Genomic DNA, 17,632 nt, shown 5'->3' with positions numbered 1-17,632 from the left:
TGCCTTACATATTTCGTTCATTGGAATATTTCCTAGAAAGGCCATGGTAGCACCTTTCTTTCTGGTTGAGTGTGCCTTTGGTGTAATAGGCAGTTCTCTTTTAGCTTTAAGATAGCAGGTTTGAATGCACTTAACTATCCATCTAGCAATGCCTTGTTTTGAAATTGGATTTCCTGTATGGGGTTTTTGAAAGGCGATAAATAGTTGTTTTGTCTTTCGAATTAGTTTTGTTCTGTCGATGTAGTACATTAGTGCTCTTTTGATGTCTAATGTATGTAGTGCTCTTTCGGCTACAGAATCTGGCTGTGGGAAGAACACTGGTAATTCTACCGTTTGATTTAAGTGGAACGGTGAGATTACTTTTGGTAAAAATTTAGGATTGGTCCGTAGAACAACTTATTTTTGTGTATTTGAATAAATGGTTCTTGAATGGTAAATGCTTGAATTTCACTCACTCTTCTTAGAGATGTGATGGCAATTAAAAATGCAACTTTCCATGTTAAGTATTGCATTTCACAAGAGTGCATGGGCTCAAAAGGTGGACCCATGAGTCGTGTTAGGACAATGTTGAGGTTCCATGAAGGAACTGGTGGTGTTCTTGGTGGTATGATTCTCTTTAGGCCTTCCATAAACGCCTTTATGACTGGTATCCTAAACAATGAAATTGAGTGCGTAATTTGTAGGTAAGCAGAAATTGCCGTAAGATGTATTTTAATGGAAGAGAAAGCTAGGTTAGATTTTTGCAAATGTAGTAAGTATCCTATTTCTTTTGCAGATGCGTGCAAAGGTTGAATTTGATTATTATGACAGTAATAAACAAATCTTTTTCACTTATTTGCATAACAGTGTCTAGTGGTAGGTTTTCTAGCCTGTTTTATGACCTCCATACATTCCTGTGTGAGGTCTAAGTGCCCGAATTCTAGGATTTCAGGAGCCAAAGTGCTAGATTCAGCGATGCTGGATTTGGATATCTGATCTGTTGTTTGTGTTGTGTTAACAGATCTGGTCTGTTTGGCAGTTTGATATGAGGTACTACTGAAAGGTCTAGTATTGTTGTATACCAAGGTTGCCTTGCCCATGTTCGTGCTATTAGTATGAGTTTGAGTTTGTTTTGACTCAACTTGTTTACTAGATATGGAAGAAGTGGGAGAGGGGGAAAAGCGTACGCAAATATCCCTGACCAGTTCATCCATAGTGCATTGCCCTGAGACTGATGTTGTGGGTACCTGGATGCGAAGTTTGGGCATTTTGAGTTTTCTTTTGTTGCAAATAGATCTATTTGTGGCGTTCCCCACATTCTGAAGTAAGTGTTCAGTATTTGGGGGTGAATTTCCCATTCGTGGATCTGTTGGTGATCCCGAGAGAGATTGTCTGCTAACTGATTCTGAATCCCTGGAATAAATTGTGCTATTCGGCGAATGTGGTTGTGAATCGCCCAATGCCATATTTTTTGTGTTAGGAGACACAACTGTGTCGAGTGTGTTCCGCCCTGTTTATTTAGGTAATACATTGTTGTCATGTTGTCTGTTTTGACAAGAGTGTATTTGTGGGTTATTATGGGTTGAAATGCTTTTAGAGCTAGAAATACCGCTAACAGTTCTAAGTGGTTTATATGAAACTGTTTTTGGTGAATGTCCCATTGTCCTTGGATGCTGTGCTGATTGAGGTGTGCTCCCCACCCTGTCATGGATGCTTCTGTTGTTATTACGCATTGTGGCACTGGGTCTTGAAAAGGCCGCCCTTGGTTTAAATTTATACTGTTCCACCATTGAAGCGAGATGTATGTTTGGCGGTCTATCAACACCAGATCTAGAAGTTGACCCTGTGCCTGTGACCACTGTGATGCTAGGCACTGTTGTAAGGGCCGCATGTGCAACCTTGCGTTTGGGACAATGGCTATGCATGAGGACATCATGCCTAGGAGTTTCATTACTAATTTGACCTGTATCTTTTGGTTTGGATACATGGCTTGTATGACATTTTGGAATGTTTGGACTCTTTGTGGACTTGGAGTGGCAATTCCTTTTACTGTGTTGATTGTTGCTCCTAGGTATTGCTGTTTTTGACACGACAGAAGGTGTGACTTTGAGTAATTGATTGAGAAACCTAGTTTGTGTAGGGTTTGTATGACGTAATTTGTGTGTTGTGAACACTGTTTTTGCGTGTTGGTTTTGATTAACCAATCGTCTAGGTACGGGAACACATGTATTTGCTGCCTTCTGATATGTGCATCTACTACTGCTAGACATTTTGTAAAAACTCTTGGCGCAGTTGTTATTCCGAATGGCAACACTTTGAATTGGTAATGTATCCTTTGGAATACAAACCTTAGGTACTTCTTGTGTGAAGGATGTATTGGTATATGGAAATATGCATCCTTTAGATCCAGTGTTGTCATGTAGTCTTGTTGTTTGAGCAGTGGGATTACTTCTTGTAATGTAACCATGTGAAAATGGTCTGATTTGATGTATGTATTTACTATTCTGAGATCTAGTATGGGTCTTAGAGTTTTGTCTTTTTTGGGTATCAGAAAGTACAGTGAGTAAACTCCTGTGTTTAGTTCTTGTTTTGGTACTAACTCTATTGCTTCTTTTTGGAGCAATGTTTGAACTTCTAGTCCTAGAAGATGTATATGTTGTTTTGACATATTGTGTGTTTTCGGTGGAATGTTTGGAGGGAATTTGATGAATTCTATGCAATAACCATGCTGGATAATTGCTAAGACCCAAGTGTATGTTGTTATTTCCTCCCAATGTTTGTAAAACTTGGTTAGTCTCCCCCCCACAGGTGTTATGTGTTGGGGATTTGTGACCTTGAAGTCACTGTTTGTTTGGAGGAGTTTTGGGACTTTGGAACTTTCCTCTGTTCCTTTGAAATTGTCCCCCTCTATATTGTCCCCGAAAACCTCCCCGCTGATACTGGCTCTGGTAAGTGGGCTTTGTTTGTGAGGCTGTGGCTTCTGTGGTTTGCCCTCGAAACCCCCCTCGAAATTGTGTTTTTCTAAATGTGCCTCTGCTCTGTGGGGAGTAGAGTGCGCCCATGGCTTTGGCCGTGTCAGTGTCTTTTTTAAGTTTTTCGATCGCAGTGTCCACCTCCGGCCCAAACAACTGCTGTCCGTTGAATGGCATATTCAGCACAGATTGCTGTATCTCTGGTTTAAATCCTGATGTACGCAGCCATGCATGTCTCCTTATTGTTACAGCTGTGTTGACAGTTCTAGCAGCTGTGTCTGCAGCATCCATTGCTGACCGTATCTGATTATTTGAGATACCCTGTCCTTCTTCTACTACTTGCTGCGCTCTCTTTTGGAACTCCTTGGGTAAATGTTCAATAAGGTGTTGCATCTCATCCCAATGGGCCCTATCATATCTGGCTAGCAAAGCTTACAATACGCCACTGGTTTGCTGCCTGTGCCGCCACCCTTTTGCCTGCAGCATCGAATTTTCGACTTTCTTTATCTGGAGGTGGTGCATCTCCTGAAGTATGAGAGTTGGCTCTTTTGCGCGCTGCTCCCACTACAACAGAGTATGGTGTTAGCTGTTGTGTAATGTACACTGGATCTGTTGGTGGCAGTTTATATTTTTTATCTACTCTTGGAGTAATGGCTCTCCCTTTAACAGGCTCCCCAAACACTTGTTTGGAGTGTTTTAGCATTCCGGGTAGCAAAAGAAGACTCTGATATTGGCTGTGTGTGGACGACAGTGTATTAAAAAGAAAGTCGTCTTCAATGGGCTCTGAATGAAGGCTGACATTATGAAATGCAGCTGCTCTTGACACCACTTGTGCGCAGCCTGTACTATCCTCTGGTGGCGATGGTTTAGCTGGATAGCATTCTGGACTATTGTCTGACACTGGTGCGTCATAAAGGTCCAATGCGTCAGGGTCATCTTGACTCATTCCTGTATGAGTTGGGGATTGCATCATTGGTGGAGTGGCTACCGGTGATGGTTGCGGAGAGTGATGTGGGGATGGTGGTGGTGTTACTTGTTTAGCCACCTTTGCGTGTGGCTGTTTGTCTTTGTCTTGGAAGGCAAGCTTGCGTTTCATTTTGACTGGAGGAAGAGTGCTGATCTTCCCTGTATCTTTTTGAATAAAGAGCCGTCTGTGTGTGTGATCTGGCTCTATTGCCTGTAATTCCTGTCCAAATCTATGTGTCTTCATTTGTGTGGACAGTCCTTGTTCCTCAGTGTAGGAACTTGTTTTCGGTTCCGAGGCCGGATATTTCGGTACCAAAACCTTTTCGGCTGCTTTTTTCGGCTCCGACGAAACCTTTTTTACTTTCGGCGTCGTGCTCTCTCGGTGCCGACCCGTTTCGGTGGCGGTGTCTCAGTGCCGAATCTTCTCTGAGCCACTATCTCGGGCCCGAGATTGCTGTGTGCCGGTATCTCGACCGGAGTCGGATGACTTCGACACCAGCTCGCCCTTTTTCAGTGCCGATGAACGGTCACCTACTTTTTGGGTTAAGCCATGGCCTGTTGGCGGTGGCGTCCCCTGGGCTTTAGCGCTTTTCTCGTGAGTTTTTGTTTTCGACGTCTTACTCACGGTTTTCGGCGTTTCTTCGGGATCGATCTCCTCAGAGTCCGACTCCTGGGTGGAGAATGTTTCTTCCTCCTCCTCGGAACGCCCTTGTCCTGTTGGCGCCGACGCCATTTGCAGTCTTCTTGCTCTTCGGTCCCTGAGTGTCTTTCTGGACCGAAACGCTTGACAGGCCTCACAAGTATCCTCCTTGTGTTCTGGTGACAAACATAAGTTACAGACCAGATGTTGATCTGTATATGGATACTTGTTATGGCATTTTGGACAGAAGTGGAATGGGGTCCGTTCCATCAGCCTTGAAGAGACACGTGGCCGGGCCGACCAGGCCCCGACGGGGATGGAAGAAAACCCCGAAGGGCCACCGGAGCTCTTCTTAATTCGGTGTCGATCTGTTGTAACTAACCCGATACCGAACGCAAACAATACCGACGATTTTTCCGAGATTCTAACTAACTTTCTGACCCGAAACACGGAGTGAAAAGGAACACGTCCGAACCCGATGGCGGAAAAAAAAACAATCTAAGATGGAGTCGACGCCCATGCGCAATGGAGTCGAAATGGGAGGAGTCCCTCGGTCTCGTGACTCGAAAAGACTTCTTCGAAGAAAAATAACTTGTAACACTCCGAGCCCAACACCAGATGGCAGGATGTGCACAGCATGTGTATCTGCAGCTACACATGCCATCGAACATGGAAATATCCATTCTTAAGATCGAATGCAGTCATGTAATCTTGTTTGTGTAGTAGTGGAATGAGGTCCTGCTGAGTTACCATGTGAAAGTGTTCTGACAGGATATATAGATTTAGGGATCTGGTGTGTAGGATGGGTGCTATCGATTTTGGGAATGAGGAAGTATAATGAGTATACTCCTGTTCCTTGTTGAGAATGTGGGACCAATTATATTGCCTGCTTTAGTGGTATAGCAAGTGTACCTCTTGTTGTAATAGAACATTGTTTTCTGGGGACAATTTGTGATAACGTGGAGGAATGTTTGGAGTAGAAATCAATTCCAGGCAATAGCCATTGTGGATAATTGACAATACCCATTGGTCTGTGGTGATATTTTGCCATTGGGAGTAGAATTGCTGAAGTCTGCCCCCATAGGAGATGTGTGGGGTTGCGGGATGGTTAATAAGTCACTGTTTAGATGGGGTAGTGGCTTTTTTTGGGGCCTTGAATTTGCCTCTGGGTCTAAACTGTTGGCATCTATAAGAACCTCTAAATCCCCCTCTCTGCTACTGCTGTTGTTGCCCTTGTTTTGCCTGGGAGGTAGAAGCCTCTATGGATTGTGGCTTGAATCCTCCTCTAAATTGTTGCCTACGAAAGGAGCCTCTGTAAGGTGTTGTACACAAGGCTCCCATTGCTTTGGCAGTGTCTGAGACCTTCCTAAGTTTTTCTATGGTAGTGTCAACTTCAGGACCAAACAGGTGTTTTTTTATTGAAAGGCATATTTAGCACTGCCTGCTGTATTTCTGGCTTGAAACCAGAAGAACGTACCCATGCATGTCTGCGTATGGTGACAGCAGTATTCACGCTTCCAGCTGCTGTATCTGCAGCATCAAAGGCAGACCATATTTGGTTGTTACTTATGGCCTGACCCTCCTCAACAATCTGTTGTGCTCTTTTTTTGGTGTCCTTTTGGCAGGTGTTGTAGAAGTTTCTGCATCTAGTCCCAGTGGGCTCTATCATACCTTGCCAGCAAGGCTTGCGAGTCTGCAATTCGCCATTGGTTAGCAGCTTGTGTCGCTACACTCTTGCCAGAAGCATTGAATTTCCTACTCTCTTTGTCAGGGGGAGGAGCATTCCCTGACGACTGGCTATTAGCCCTCTTTCTGGCGGCACTCACAACCACTGAGTCTGGAGGTACTTGGTGGGTAATGTAAGCAGGGTCTGTAGGTGCAGGCTTATATTTTTTGTCAATGCGTGGTGTTAAAACCCTAGCTTTGACCGGCTCATCGAATATCTTATCCGCATGCTTAATCATGCCAGGTAGCATTGGGAGGCACCGATATTGTGAGTGCGTGGAGGATAAGGTTTTAAAAAGAAAATCCTCTTCTAAAGGTTCACTGTGCATAAGCACTCCATGGTACGCTGCTGCTCTAGAAATAACCTGTGTGTATGCAGTAGTGTCTTCTGGTGGAGAAGGTTTGGAAGGGTATAAGTCCGGGTCATTGGCAGGAATAGGATCTGGATCATAGCGAGCCAAGGATCAACCATGAAAATATTGTGAATGAGTTGGTGAAGGCAAAGGTGGTGGCGAAAAAGAAAGTTGTGGTGAATGAGGGGGAGAAGTATGCATAGGTAATGGCTTCTCCATCTGTTTAAACATTTTTGCTGGTGGTGGAGCAGTATCTAAATGTTCTTGGAAAGCCAACTTTCTCTAGGTCTGTAGAGGAGGTGCAGTAATTATTCTGCCAGTCTCTTTATGGATATGAATCCTTGATTGCCTCCCATCCTTGATTTCAAGGATGGTTTGAATCTCTGTGTCCTCAGAAACATGATCAGATGGGTCTATATGACTGTTCGTCAAGTGATTTTGAGCTCTGCTTAAGATGTCTCGAATGTCCTTGTTCTTCTGAATAAGAAGAATTTTTCCGCTCCGAAGATGATAGTTTTTTCGGGCCCGAAATATAGCTCCGAAGCAGGACGTCGAGGCTTCGACTCCAAACAGTGGGGACGCTGACTAGGTTCGGAAGTTACGTTTTTGATGGACTTGCTTGACTCCGGTATCGACAGAGGTGTGGCCTTTTTCGGCGTCGAACCCGGAGGTCGGTCGACGAGAATCTTCTTTCAAGTCGAACCATGGCTCTCTGGCAGTGGTGCACCCAAGGCCTTCGAGGACTTTTCATGAGTGGGCGTAGGGGCAGTCGTACTCACGTGCTGACCAGCAGTGATGGAGTCTATCTTCCTCCGAGTCTTCTTCGGAGTCGGTGTCACTGATGGAAACTGCGCCTGTTATTTCTCCATGGTGTCAATATGTTCGGTACTCTTCGATGCCATTTCCAGTCTTCCTGGCTTTCCGATCACGCAGTGTCTTTTTTGATCAAAGCGATCGACAGGCCTCGCAATCCTCTTCTCTATTACATACAAGGCTTTGGAAATTTTGCATGGCATCGGGGACAAAATCGAAATGGAGTCCAATCCATCAGGCTTCGACGTGGTAGGCCCGAGTCGGTGCAGAAGGGCAAATTTTAGTTTTCGCCGGTACTATCGGTTCGAGTCTAAATGGAAACGTGATCGAAACAATACCGACGGTAAAAGAAGTTATCTAAAGTTTCCGATACGAAATCTCGGAACGAGAGGAAACACGTCCGAACCAGACAGTGGAAAGAAAACAATCTAACAACGGAGTCGATGCCCATGCACAGTATGACCAAGAGGAGCAGTCACTCGATCCCGTGACTCCGAAAAGACTTCTTCTTAAAAATTAAAAAAACTACTTGTAACACTCTGAGCCCAACACTAGATGGTGGAATAATGCATAGCATGTGTATCTGCAGCTACACATGCCATTGAACATACATAAATCTAATCTCAACACACAAGCTGTTTACATTTTCTAAAGTCACACGTAACTCAGGATATTGGAGAGTTTAATTATTACAACCATTACAATCCTCACCACTGTCACTTTGGTGCTTCTTCAATGGCTTTCACGCACAGTGTCTTTACCTGAGGACATAGCATAAATGAACTAATTACCTAGGTCTCTGAAGTCTGAATATTCTGGGTTTGAGTTTTCTTTCCACAAGCCTTTCATTGCATCGATAAAACACCAGTTACACAGCTGCTTTAAAAATCTACGGTAAAATTTGGCAACGCAGGCAAAAACTGAATTGAGTTTTCTTTGCGATCCTCCAGGAGTCAGACTTAAAAAAAAAATGTAAAAAAATGTCATTGAAATTCCCGTGCTACCCGATCTTCCTGTCAATTTCCCATTTCAGGAAAAAAACAAAAAACTGAATGTCGACATCACTGCAGAAGCCATCTATCCCATGGTCACACTCCAAACCGTATTTTGCATTCTCCTGTGGGAAAACACAGGACAAAAAGGAAGACCCAAAAATGGCACAGATATGTGGGACAATGTGCAGCAATGATCAACGTTATGCATATGTCTCAAACAAGGTACCTCGAGTTCCGTACCAGCAAGCCTGAAAAACTTGGGATCTTGTTGGACCTAACATCAGGGAAGTTGAACATTATATGTGAATGAGATCAATGCTGCAAAAAGCACATGCACAACAATCTACATCAACTGTCTCTCTCTCTCTCTCTCTGCTATGCTCACTACCAGAGTACATAGCCCCCTCTGCTTCATTGGATAAACTCCTGAAAAACCCCTATAGCCGCTACAGGTAGTTGGAATAATATAAGTGCACAATAGCTGCCAACTCAACATCAACTTGGCTTGAGACATTTGTCCAAAACTCTGAGATAATAAAAATCCTTACAAACATCTTAACAAGATTTAATGTACATTTATTCTTAACACGTGGAACATATAGTATAAAGATTTTCATACTGAATAAATGATATTCATTAAGCCAAAAAAAGGAAAAAAGGGAAGAATTTACAGCAAGTTTTTAGCTACATCGTCTGAAATACAAATATGCTGAGTTATCACTGAAAAATCTCCATTGTGTTTCTTCATCAGGTACTTCAACTGAACCTATAACTGTCACACCTCGATAAGAAAAAAAAGAAAAAAACAGGAAAAATATATATAAGTTGATTGGCTGTCTTGACAGCAAAGACTTTATACACAGGGAGACCTGTACTTCTCCCTCCACGGCGAGAGGATTTCTGGAGAGATTAAATAATTGCAGGTCTTCAACTCTTAACTCGTCGTACTATAAAGAGGGTGAGTGAAGGAGATCAGGGAGAAAACTGCAAAGGGCCGGCGCTGGGAGAGGTATGTGCAATGTACAACGTCGTAATATATACACACGATGCAGCTCTTGGCTGCGGCTATAGGTTAAAACCAGGTCAGAGGTGCTGTTTGTACAAACAAGAAGGAAGAGCGAGGTCAGGGTGTTGTAGGTTCTTACACATGATGCTTTGGGGGAAAAGCCATTTTTCTCCTCAACATTAAACTAAAAACATTTTTAAAACTACAGCTTGCTGCAGATCCAGCGTTTATTCATGTTTCAACATTACTACATGATGTTTTACAGTTTAAGGTGTACAGCACAAAGTTCTACCGTCTACTGTACAGGCCTCCATCGGACAAGGGCTGTTCACAACTGCTAAGTTCTTGGTTCCTGTAAGATTGTGAATGTACGACGACAAACCACACAGAGCTCAGAGGTAACACTTTTCCTCTGAAAGTTTTATACCATTTAAAAAGTTATGAAAGAAGTGCCCTCCTCTGTGGTTAACAGGGTAACGTATGTCCTTCCCCAAACTCACTGTAAACAACAGTAACTTTGGTTAAAATAAAATAAAAAAACATTTTCTTCTATGTAGTTAGAATGTTGTCTCCTTGGAGGGGTTCGACGGCACACTTGGGATGTGAGAATGGGAGACTTAAGGAGGGCAAGAAAGAGGTGAGTTGGTGAGGAGATATGTCTCCGTCCCCAAGTAGAAGCAGGACAGCACAGGGCAGACCGTGGATTCTGAGGTCATTTTGCATAAATAAAGGGCAACAGTCAGTTTGTTCTCTCCCAAGCTGTCCACTCACGCGCACGCATACAGGGGAGGGGGTTCAGGCATCCCACGGCTGTCATGACTGGCCAATTAAAAACAGTACGTCACAAATGACTTGCGATACCAAAGAGTTCATCAAAGGCGACACGGAGATGTCCAATAGGCGTGACTCATACAAGGTAAACTCGGAGTGGTTCTCGTCCACCTTGGCCATTGCAAGCAGCGCCCGTGCAGCCCGACGCATCATGTCCATGCTTGTGGCCTCAAATGGCGGATTCTGCATGTGTAGTACACTGGCCTGGCTCTGCTGGAACTGAGTGGCAGCCAGCCCATCCTCCAGAAAGCTCAGAAGATTGCCAATGCTGCCCTTTTGCACAGCAATTGCTCGTGCTGCCAGACTATCACCCTGTGCTAAGTTGGCAAGAAGTACCACAGCCATTTCTCGACACACATGGTTCTTTCTGTCGCTCAGGAAACGAACCAACATGCTATAGAGCTTATCCAGGCGGCTAAAGGGAGGTGTTGCAAGAATCAAGTCTACATTGCTGTCCTGGATGCTGAGCTTGCTTAGAGTTTCCAAGACAAGTCTTTGAGGGGAGAGGACAGCGTTGGGACCCAGTGCAAAAAAGGGGTCCTGGGCCTCAGCAGAAGGGCACACCGCCCAATGAAGTAGCCCATTCAGGATGGGCAGACAAATGCTCTCTGGATAAGGGGAGAGGTCCAACTGGCCAGAGATGTTGGCCAAAGTGACAAGGGTGTTCTCACGTAACATTTCCAAGCAGTCCCACCACCACTCAACCTTGTTGCAGCTAACTCCTTGGTCCTGCTCCTCTTCCTTCTCATATGTCAGTGGTGCCTGTTTCCGTTCAGGATGCTTGTGGTACAGCAGGATCAATTTACCAAGAAGCAGCAGCAGCCCAGGGTGTTTTGACATTTCAAAATCATTCCCAGGTACAAAAGACAAACTCCTGATGATGTTGGACACGCAAACACAACGCTTTGCCAGAGAGTCCTGCCAGTCCAGTAACGTGCAGAGCGGGGTCTCGTCCTTGCTATGAGGCTCATCCTCCAGAATCTTAAGGTTCCGGGGGATCTGGACTGAACTCCGGCCAAATGGGAATTTGTTGCTTTCCTTGGCTGGTTCTGTGTTCTTCACCACCTCCTCAGAAAGAGAACCTGGCCTACCAGAAAGTACATCATCAATTGTGGCAGTTATACTTTTTTCAACAGGCCGGCCCACAGTCAGAGGTTCATCACTCTCTTTAGTCCCTGCTTTACTTTCAGAAGCAGAACACTTTTGGGGGGCAGGAGTAAGGGAAGCATTTTTCCGGGCAGCTGCAAGCTCCGTTTTGCTCTCAAAATGTGTTTGGATATGTTCAGTAGTGTCGCCACCACCTATCTGCCAGTGCAGCAGTCCACTGTCAAACTCCTGTACTCGTCCTAGTTTGGCAGAATAATCTACCACAAACAAGTCATTTTTCTCAACAATCTTTACAGGAAGCTTGTCAAATTTACTGGCTTGTTTCAGATTTTCCTGTGTGTCATCCAATGGCACTCTGTCTTTCTCTGAAAAGGCCATCTCCTCAACATTCTCCTCCCCGCTGCAGAAAAGGTTTTCAACCTCTTCCCTTATTTTGGCCCTTTGCTGCTGCTCCCGTTCCTCTTCCTCCTCTGATGGAGAGGGGCTGCCAGCCAGGCGTAACCTTTCAGCATCCAGTAATGTTTTCTGTGCAGGGTCTCCCACTTCATACTCTTTAAGTATTCCAAAGATCTCGATCAAGCATCGACGGAAGTATTCCACCAGAAGCTCTAGCAAACCTGGCAGCTAGAAAAAGAAAGACAAAAAAAGTTAGCCATGTACTGCGCCAAGCATATTTGGAAAATAAAACAATGTGCATGGGGAAAGGACTTTTGGTCAGGAGTGAATCGAATGGGAGCCGGAACATCCATGTGTACATACACAAGAAGAGATTGTGGCCTAGGAAGAAGACAAGTGTTTAAGATGCAATCCAGTGGTGTTAGCAGTGCTGGCTTAAAACTGTGGAGGGAATGGTGAAGTGGGAGTGGGGGGGGATGGGTTGCAGCTAAAGGACAGAACTTAAACGGGGCCAGCACAAGCATATATGGTAGAGAAAAAAGTGAGCAGGGCTGGATGGAATCATTAGCATATATCTGGTATATACAATGACAAGCGAGCAAAGAGGAGGACCGAAATCTGGATGGATTCCAAGGCGGCTGCCACAGTGTGTATGTCAAAGGGAAAGGTGAGCAAAAGAAAAAGAAACGAGTAGATGAAAAAGAGGGCTGTGAACACAGACATTTCACACTAAGTAAGGACGATGGAGGTGGAAGATATGGGCAAAAAGTGTGTTTATAAAAAGAAAGAGGGATAGTTCAGGAGAGCAGAAATGCATTCGGCTATTAACAGTACAACTTCAGAGCAGGTCAACGGGAAGCTGACCGGTAAAAACAAACAAGTGAAAAAAACAGTACAATCTAAAAAATAAATAGTATTAAGGGTGGGTAAGTTACTGCAACAATGGCTACTGTGTCACTTCCTTTTTAGAAGACCTAACACAGCTGTTGGTTTTCAGCTGTTTTAAGGTTTGGAAACCAGAGATGAGGGATGCATAATTCGAAGCATGCAACAGATACAATCACACCCTATCCAAGTCCACTTGGGCTAAATTCCAGTACAAATCCTTTTGCTGATCAAAGGAAGTCTTATACCCCATACCGTGCCACTTCCTCAGATCTTGCAACCTAAAATTTATTATATATACATGACCTTCATCCAGTCCCCACCAAGTCCTTAGTAGACAAGTGTATTATGATGTGATATAACACATACTGTTCATTGTTATTGCATATTAAACAATATTAACTGCGTTCTCAACATTCTAAAGCCCTTTGTGAAAACCGAAGCATCGATCAGTAACATGTAGAACCCCAGTTAGCAATGACTTCAAGTACAAGTTTCGCACAAGTTTCTTGTAAGAGTTTCAGTTTCCCATTGCCTGGATGAATTCTTGGACACCCCTCCTTGCAGAACTGTCTTACCTCTGTGATGTTTAATGGTATTGATTTATGCAAAGCTCAGTTTTAGGTCCCACTACTGTAACTCAATGTATTTGAGATTATCATTCTAAATTCCTGAATCTTTTTTTTTTTCCAGACGACCAAGCATAGATTTACTGCAGTTTGAAACAATATTCTGTTGCATGGTTCACTTTTGGCCAAACCTTAGCTGTTGGACATGTCTCATATTTTCCTTTTATAAACAATAAAACAGTAATTCTTGCTGAACTTTTGACTGTGATACAAAAAACATAACCCAGTGACTGCAAAACAGGCTGGATCGACAACCCCCCACTACTATGTTTGACAGATGGCCTAAGGCTAGTAATAATGGTAAATAATGCTTGTTTTTTCCCCCCCCAACATCGCTTTGTGCTTTATAAACAACTTCACCAAATTCTCATCTCGGGAGAGCACATACTTTCAGAAGTCTTGTGACAATATTCTTGTGGGAGAGACGGGGTTTCTCCAGACTACCCTTCCATGAAAGCTGTACTTATTCAGTCTTTTTACAATGGTAGAACAAAAGAACCCGAACACTTACCTACTGACCGAGAACTGTAGAACTCAGGGTATAGCTTTTGTATTCTCTGCAATTTCTAAGAGCCTTTATGGTCTGATCTTGAGGGAATTTGCTGGTATCCCCAACCCCTGGTTACACTGGCACTGCTTAGAAGGTCCTCATTTGTAAACAATCTCACTGTGTAATGGTAGACCTTTTTTTTTTTTAATGGCTTTATAACCTTTTCCGGATTGAGGAACAGCAATGATACTTTATCAGAGATCGATCGTCAGTTTTGATCTAGTCATATTTTACAACAAATCAGAATGCCCTAGACCAAACTGACAATTTTCCTAACTGTATATGCAGGTGGCATCACTTTCTGATCATCAAGTAATTACGTTAATTTGTTTAGCAGCACCTGATCACAACTACCTTCCCAAGTGATATGGAACAAGTAAGGGAGGACTTCTACACACAGGGCTTCTGAATGTTGGCTAATTGGTTTGTTTAATAAATGACAAAGTAATATATGTGTGTGTTATTTGTCACCAAGTTAGAATTATCTTCTTTTTGTAAGGAGTTGGTGAAGAGTAGATAAAGAGCAAATCATTATCAGGTGAAGCATCTACCTAGGCTTATTAGCACTAACACAGAAGAAAAAAGCAACATAGAAAGTAGGAGAGAGGGTTAAAAACCAGCAGGATATTCAGCAGGTTGACCTAACCCAGACAGAAACGGCAAGATTTGAGAATATACATTTTCACCACAGATTTGAAAGCTCTGAAACTGCAACAACCTGATGTGACCAAGAGGAAATCATTCCAGAGACTGGGGACCATACTGACTGAAATGAGCTACACAGAGTGAAAGCCGCAGTAAAAAGAAACAAACAGGCTTTAATAAATCATAGGATGAGATAAAAAGGCCTGACTGGTTCTGTGGAATGATCTTCAAGCTAAGCAAGGTGCTTTAACATAGATCCTTCGTTTGAGAGGAAGCCAATATAAATTAGGTCTCTTCTGGGAGACATGATCTAATTTCTTGAACTTTTTCACTAGCGTTACAGCCATACTCTGAAGTTGTTGCAGCTTAGATGGACAAATTATGTAGTATGTTAAACAAGAGAATCTTAAAAGGGTGTGCCTTCTGACACTACTTCATGTGTGCTTAAATACACACGTAAACACCCCTCCATCCATGTCAAGCTGCGTATAGATAAATGGCCCCAACAGCACTCACTGGAAGTCCAGAATGCAACTCACTCACCACCAACGGTAACAATAATTCCGGCTATAGCTATCCTTTATCCTGCTTCAACCCTACAGAGTTCCCTCCACACAAAATCCTTAATCAAAGCCACTGCTGGAGCAACTGGAACAGGTACACAATTGTAAAAAGGTGTAGCAGACGTCAAGGCTACAGATAGCTGCAGCCAAACACATCGGCAAGTGGGTCCCTGGGCACAAACAAACAAAAACCAATGTTGTCAATCTGCAGGAGGAATGACCACAGTAACTGGTATAGGAAAACAGCAGGGAACTTGAATACATTCAGAGGTGAGTACACACCTGATTGAGGCTAAAGGTCATGATGCTGTTGTCGTCATACAGAAGAATGTTTATGGTATCGAGAGCCCATGTGCTCTCAGCCAGCAACCCAGATTTAAGGGACATCATCACCCGCCAGGCCTCAGGAGTTCCTGAAACATACGCAAGACACAGTAATGAGAAACAGCAATGACGAACCACAATACAAAGGCATTTCTTTGCAGATCTAAGGCATGTGTTTCTCCCATAACAAGAACCCCTTTCACACTCAAACATTCAAAACCTATCATAATCCACCAAAATATAAAACAGCTCTTAATAGTACACAGTGTCGCCACTTCAAATTTACTTCGCTAAAATGCACTAAGCATTGTAAGATATATTGGCAATTAATTAAAATGTAAATGTTCCCAAAAAAAAAAGTTGAGGGGTACTGGTTATGACAAATATGTTCCTATATTATTTACTGAATGAGTTAGTTTCAGAGTGTCCCAAGTCAATGGGAAGCAAAAGGATATAACAGAATGGAGAAAGACTTTAGGCTGATTAATGAGCTCAAACAAAACGAAATAGAAGTGAAGTAATTTGCATATGTTTATGTGGCTTTTCTATTCTCAAATAAATGTTTTGTTCTGGTTCAGCACAATCCTGTTCATGGGATCATTGCCTCCAAGGTTAACTCCATTTTGGTTCCCTAGAGAGGCATTCTTGAAGGGACCAGCTTTTTACATTGCACGTTGTTTCTGCTGAAAATAATTTTCAGCAGATGGTAAGTGGGAACACTCTCGTGCATATTAAGGTTCCTCCTCCAATGTGTATGATAATAAACGTTAGCCCTGCAGTTCGCTGTCAGTGCCACACACTTTAATATGTCCAGTCTATTTGGCGATAAACCAATTTACAAAATGGTACTTGGGGTAAACATACACATGCCTTTATGATTCGGTTTTTAGAAGAGGGCTATGCTATTTGGTTTAGTCAAGTGCTTGTGAATTCTATTCATGTGTTCCAGAAAAAATTCCGAACATATTTAGCAAATCATGTAAGCCAAAATGAACTATCGAATGCTAGTCAGTTTTATTTTTTTGAATCAAATAATGAACAAAGGCATGCAATGCAATGTGCAATACAAAAGAAAAAACAATCAATTCAGGATTCTGCGGTGGCTTTTGTTGTAATCACACACTAAACTTAGATAGGATTTTGAACTTAAAGTGTGTGTTCCTCTTCGAAAAATACTTTTGCTTATAATTATACAATAACTCAGCCTAATACACCTCAGCCAGTCCACATGTATTTCCACTGCGTGATTTGCATACCTGCTGTGCAGGGGCAGAGGCTGTGCAGTAAAAACACAAATAATGGTGCTCTATTATGGCACAGGTCTAGCCACTGAATTACTGAACACTCAACTATACAGCAAGTAAGAAATACTGTCCACTTACAGGAGTACGAGAACAGTGCAACATGAGTTAGTGACTAAAAAACTCATGCAGCCCCTTTAAGTGCCCGTGGCATCAAAGCTCCCCGTTATCCATTTTAAAATCTTAAGGGGCGGCTCTTGGTTCATTAGCTTTGTGTGGGACTATTGAAAACACCTGTTTAATTTGCCTGTCCACTCATCTCATGCTGGTAGGTCTTCCACCTGCCAAACAATCTGGGCAGTTCAGTCAACACCACGTTGCTGTGCCTCTTCCTTCAGCATCACGGACAGATGTATGTAGGGACACGGGAGATATCTCTGCCCTGCAGACCGCTATTCGCTGAACCCATATTTTATGCCAAAAAGTTGCTTACACTAATACTCCAGTAGGTTAGAAGACGTTTAGAAAACTGACAAGATGACTTAGTTATCTAACTGTTGAAAAGTCAAAGCTCAACAAATGGATGGAAAGTGCTACTTTTCTCTAAAGTACTGTTCGTAGCTTTTAGAGTTGTACATTCACATACTTTTCTTATCTAGTGGTTTAGGTATTGTCTATTTTAGTTATGTCCACTTGTCTGACAAAAGATAATGATCAAAAGATCACAGGTCATGCATTGTTTTAAAACAATGATCATAGCGATCAACGGCTCACATCTTTTAAACCATGATAACATGTCTTATTGGATTTGGGATTAACAAAGGAGTCCGAACATAGGCGGCATACATGGTAGAGATTATATCTAGCTACAGATTCCTTTCCGCAGGCGTCAGACTGAATCTGGAAGATTTTTCATCAGCAGTTTCCCTGGGCGCTGGTAGGTGGTGCTGTGCGGTCCTGTGTGCGTCGTCGGTGCCTGAAATTATGTCTGCGGCACCTACACAGACGCCAC

General features: G+C 43.1%; 1 protein-coding gene across 2 annotated transcripts in view; it reads right to left on the bottom strand.

Moving 5' to 3' along the window:
* Positions 1-8,998: 8,998 nt before the first annotated feature.
* Positions 8,999-17,632, bottom strand: part of ARID1A (AT-rich interaction domain 1A) — a 593,039-nt gene continuing 584,405 nt past the window's right edge. For both annotated transcript variants that reach the window (XM_069224049.1, XM_069224050.1), the window contains exons 19-20: positions 15,338-15,468; positions 8,999-12,011 (exon numbers count right to left, since the gene is read on the bottom strand). In XM_069224049.1, the coding sequence (XP_069080150.1) occupies positions 10,263-12,011; positions 15,338-15,468 (1,880 nt within the window). In that variant the 3' untranslated portion in view covers positions 8,999-10,262. The remainder of the gene's footprint in view (positions 12,012-15,337; positions 15,469-17,632) is intronic.

The sequence above is a fragment of the Pleurodeles waltl genome, chromosome 3_1 (genome assembly GCF_031143425.1).
Source record: "Pleurodeles waltl isolate 20211129_DDA chromosome 3_1, aPleWal1.hap1.20221129, whole genome shotgun sequence".
Taxonomy (NCBI): Eukaryota; Metazoa; Chordata; class Amphibia; order Caudata; family Salamandridae; genus Pleurodeles; species Pleurodeles waltl.
This window is presented reverse-complemented; position numbering and strand designations above follow the sequence as displayed.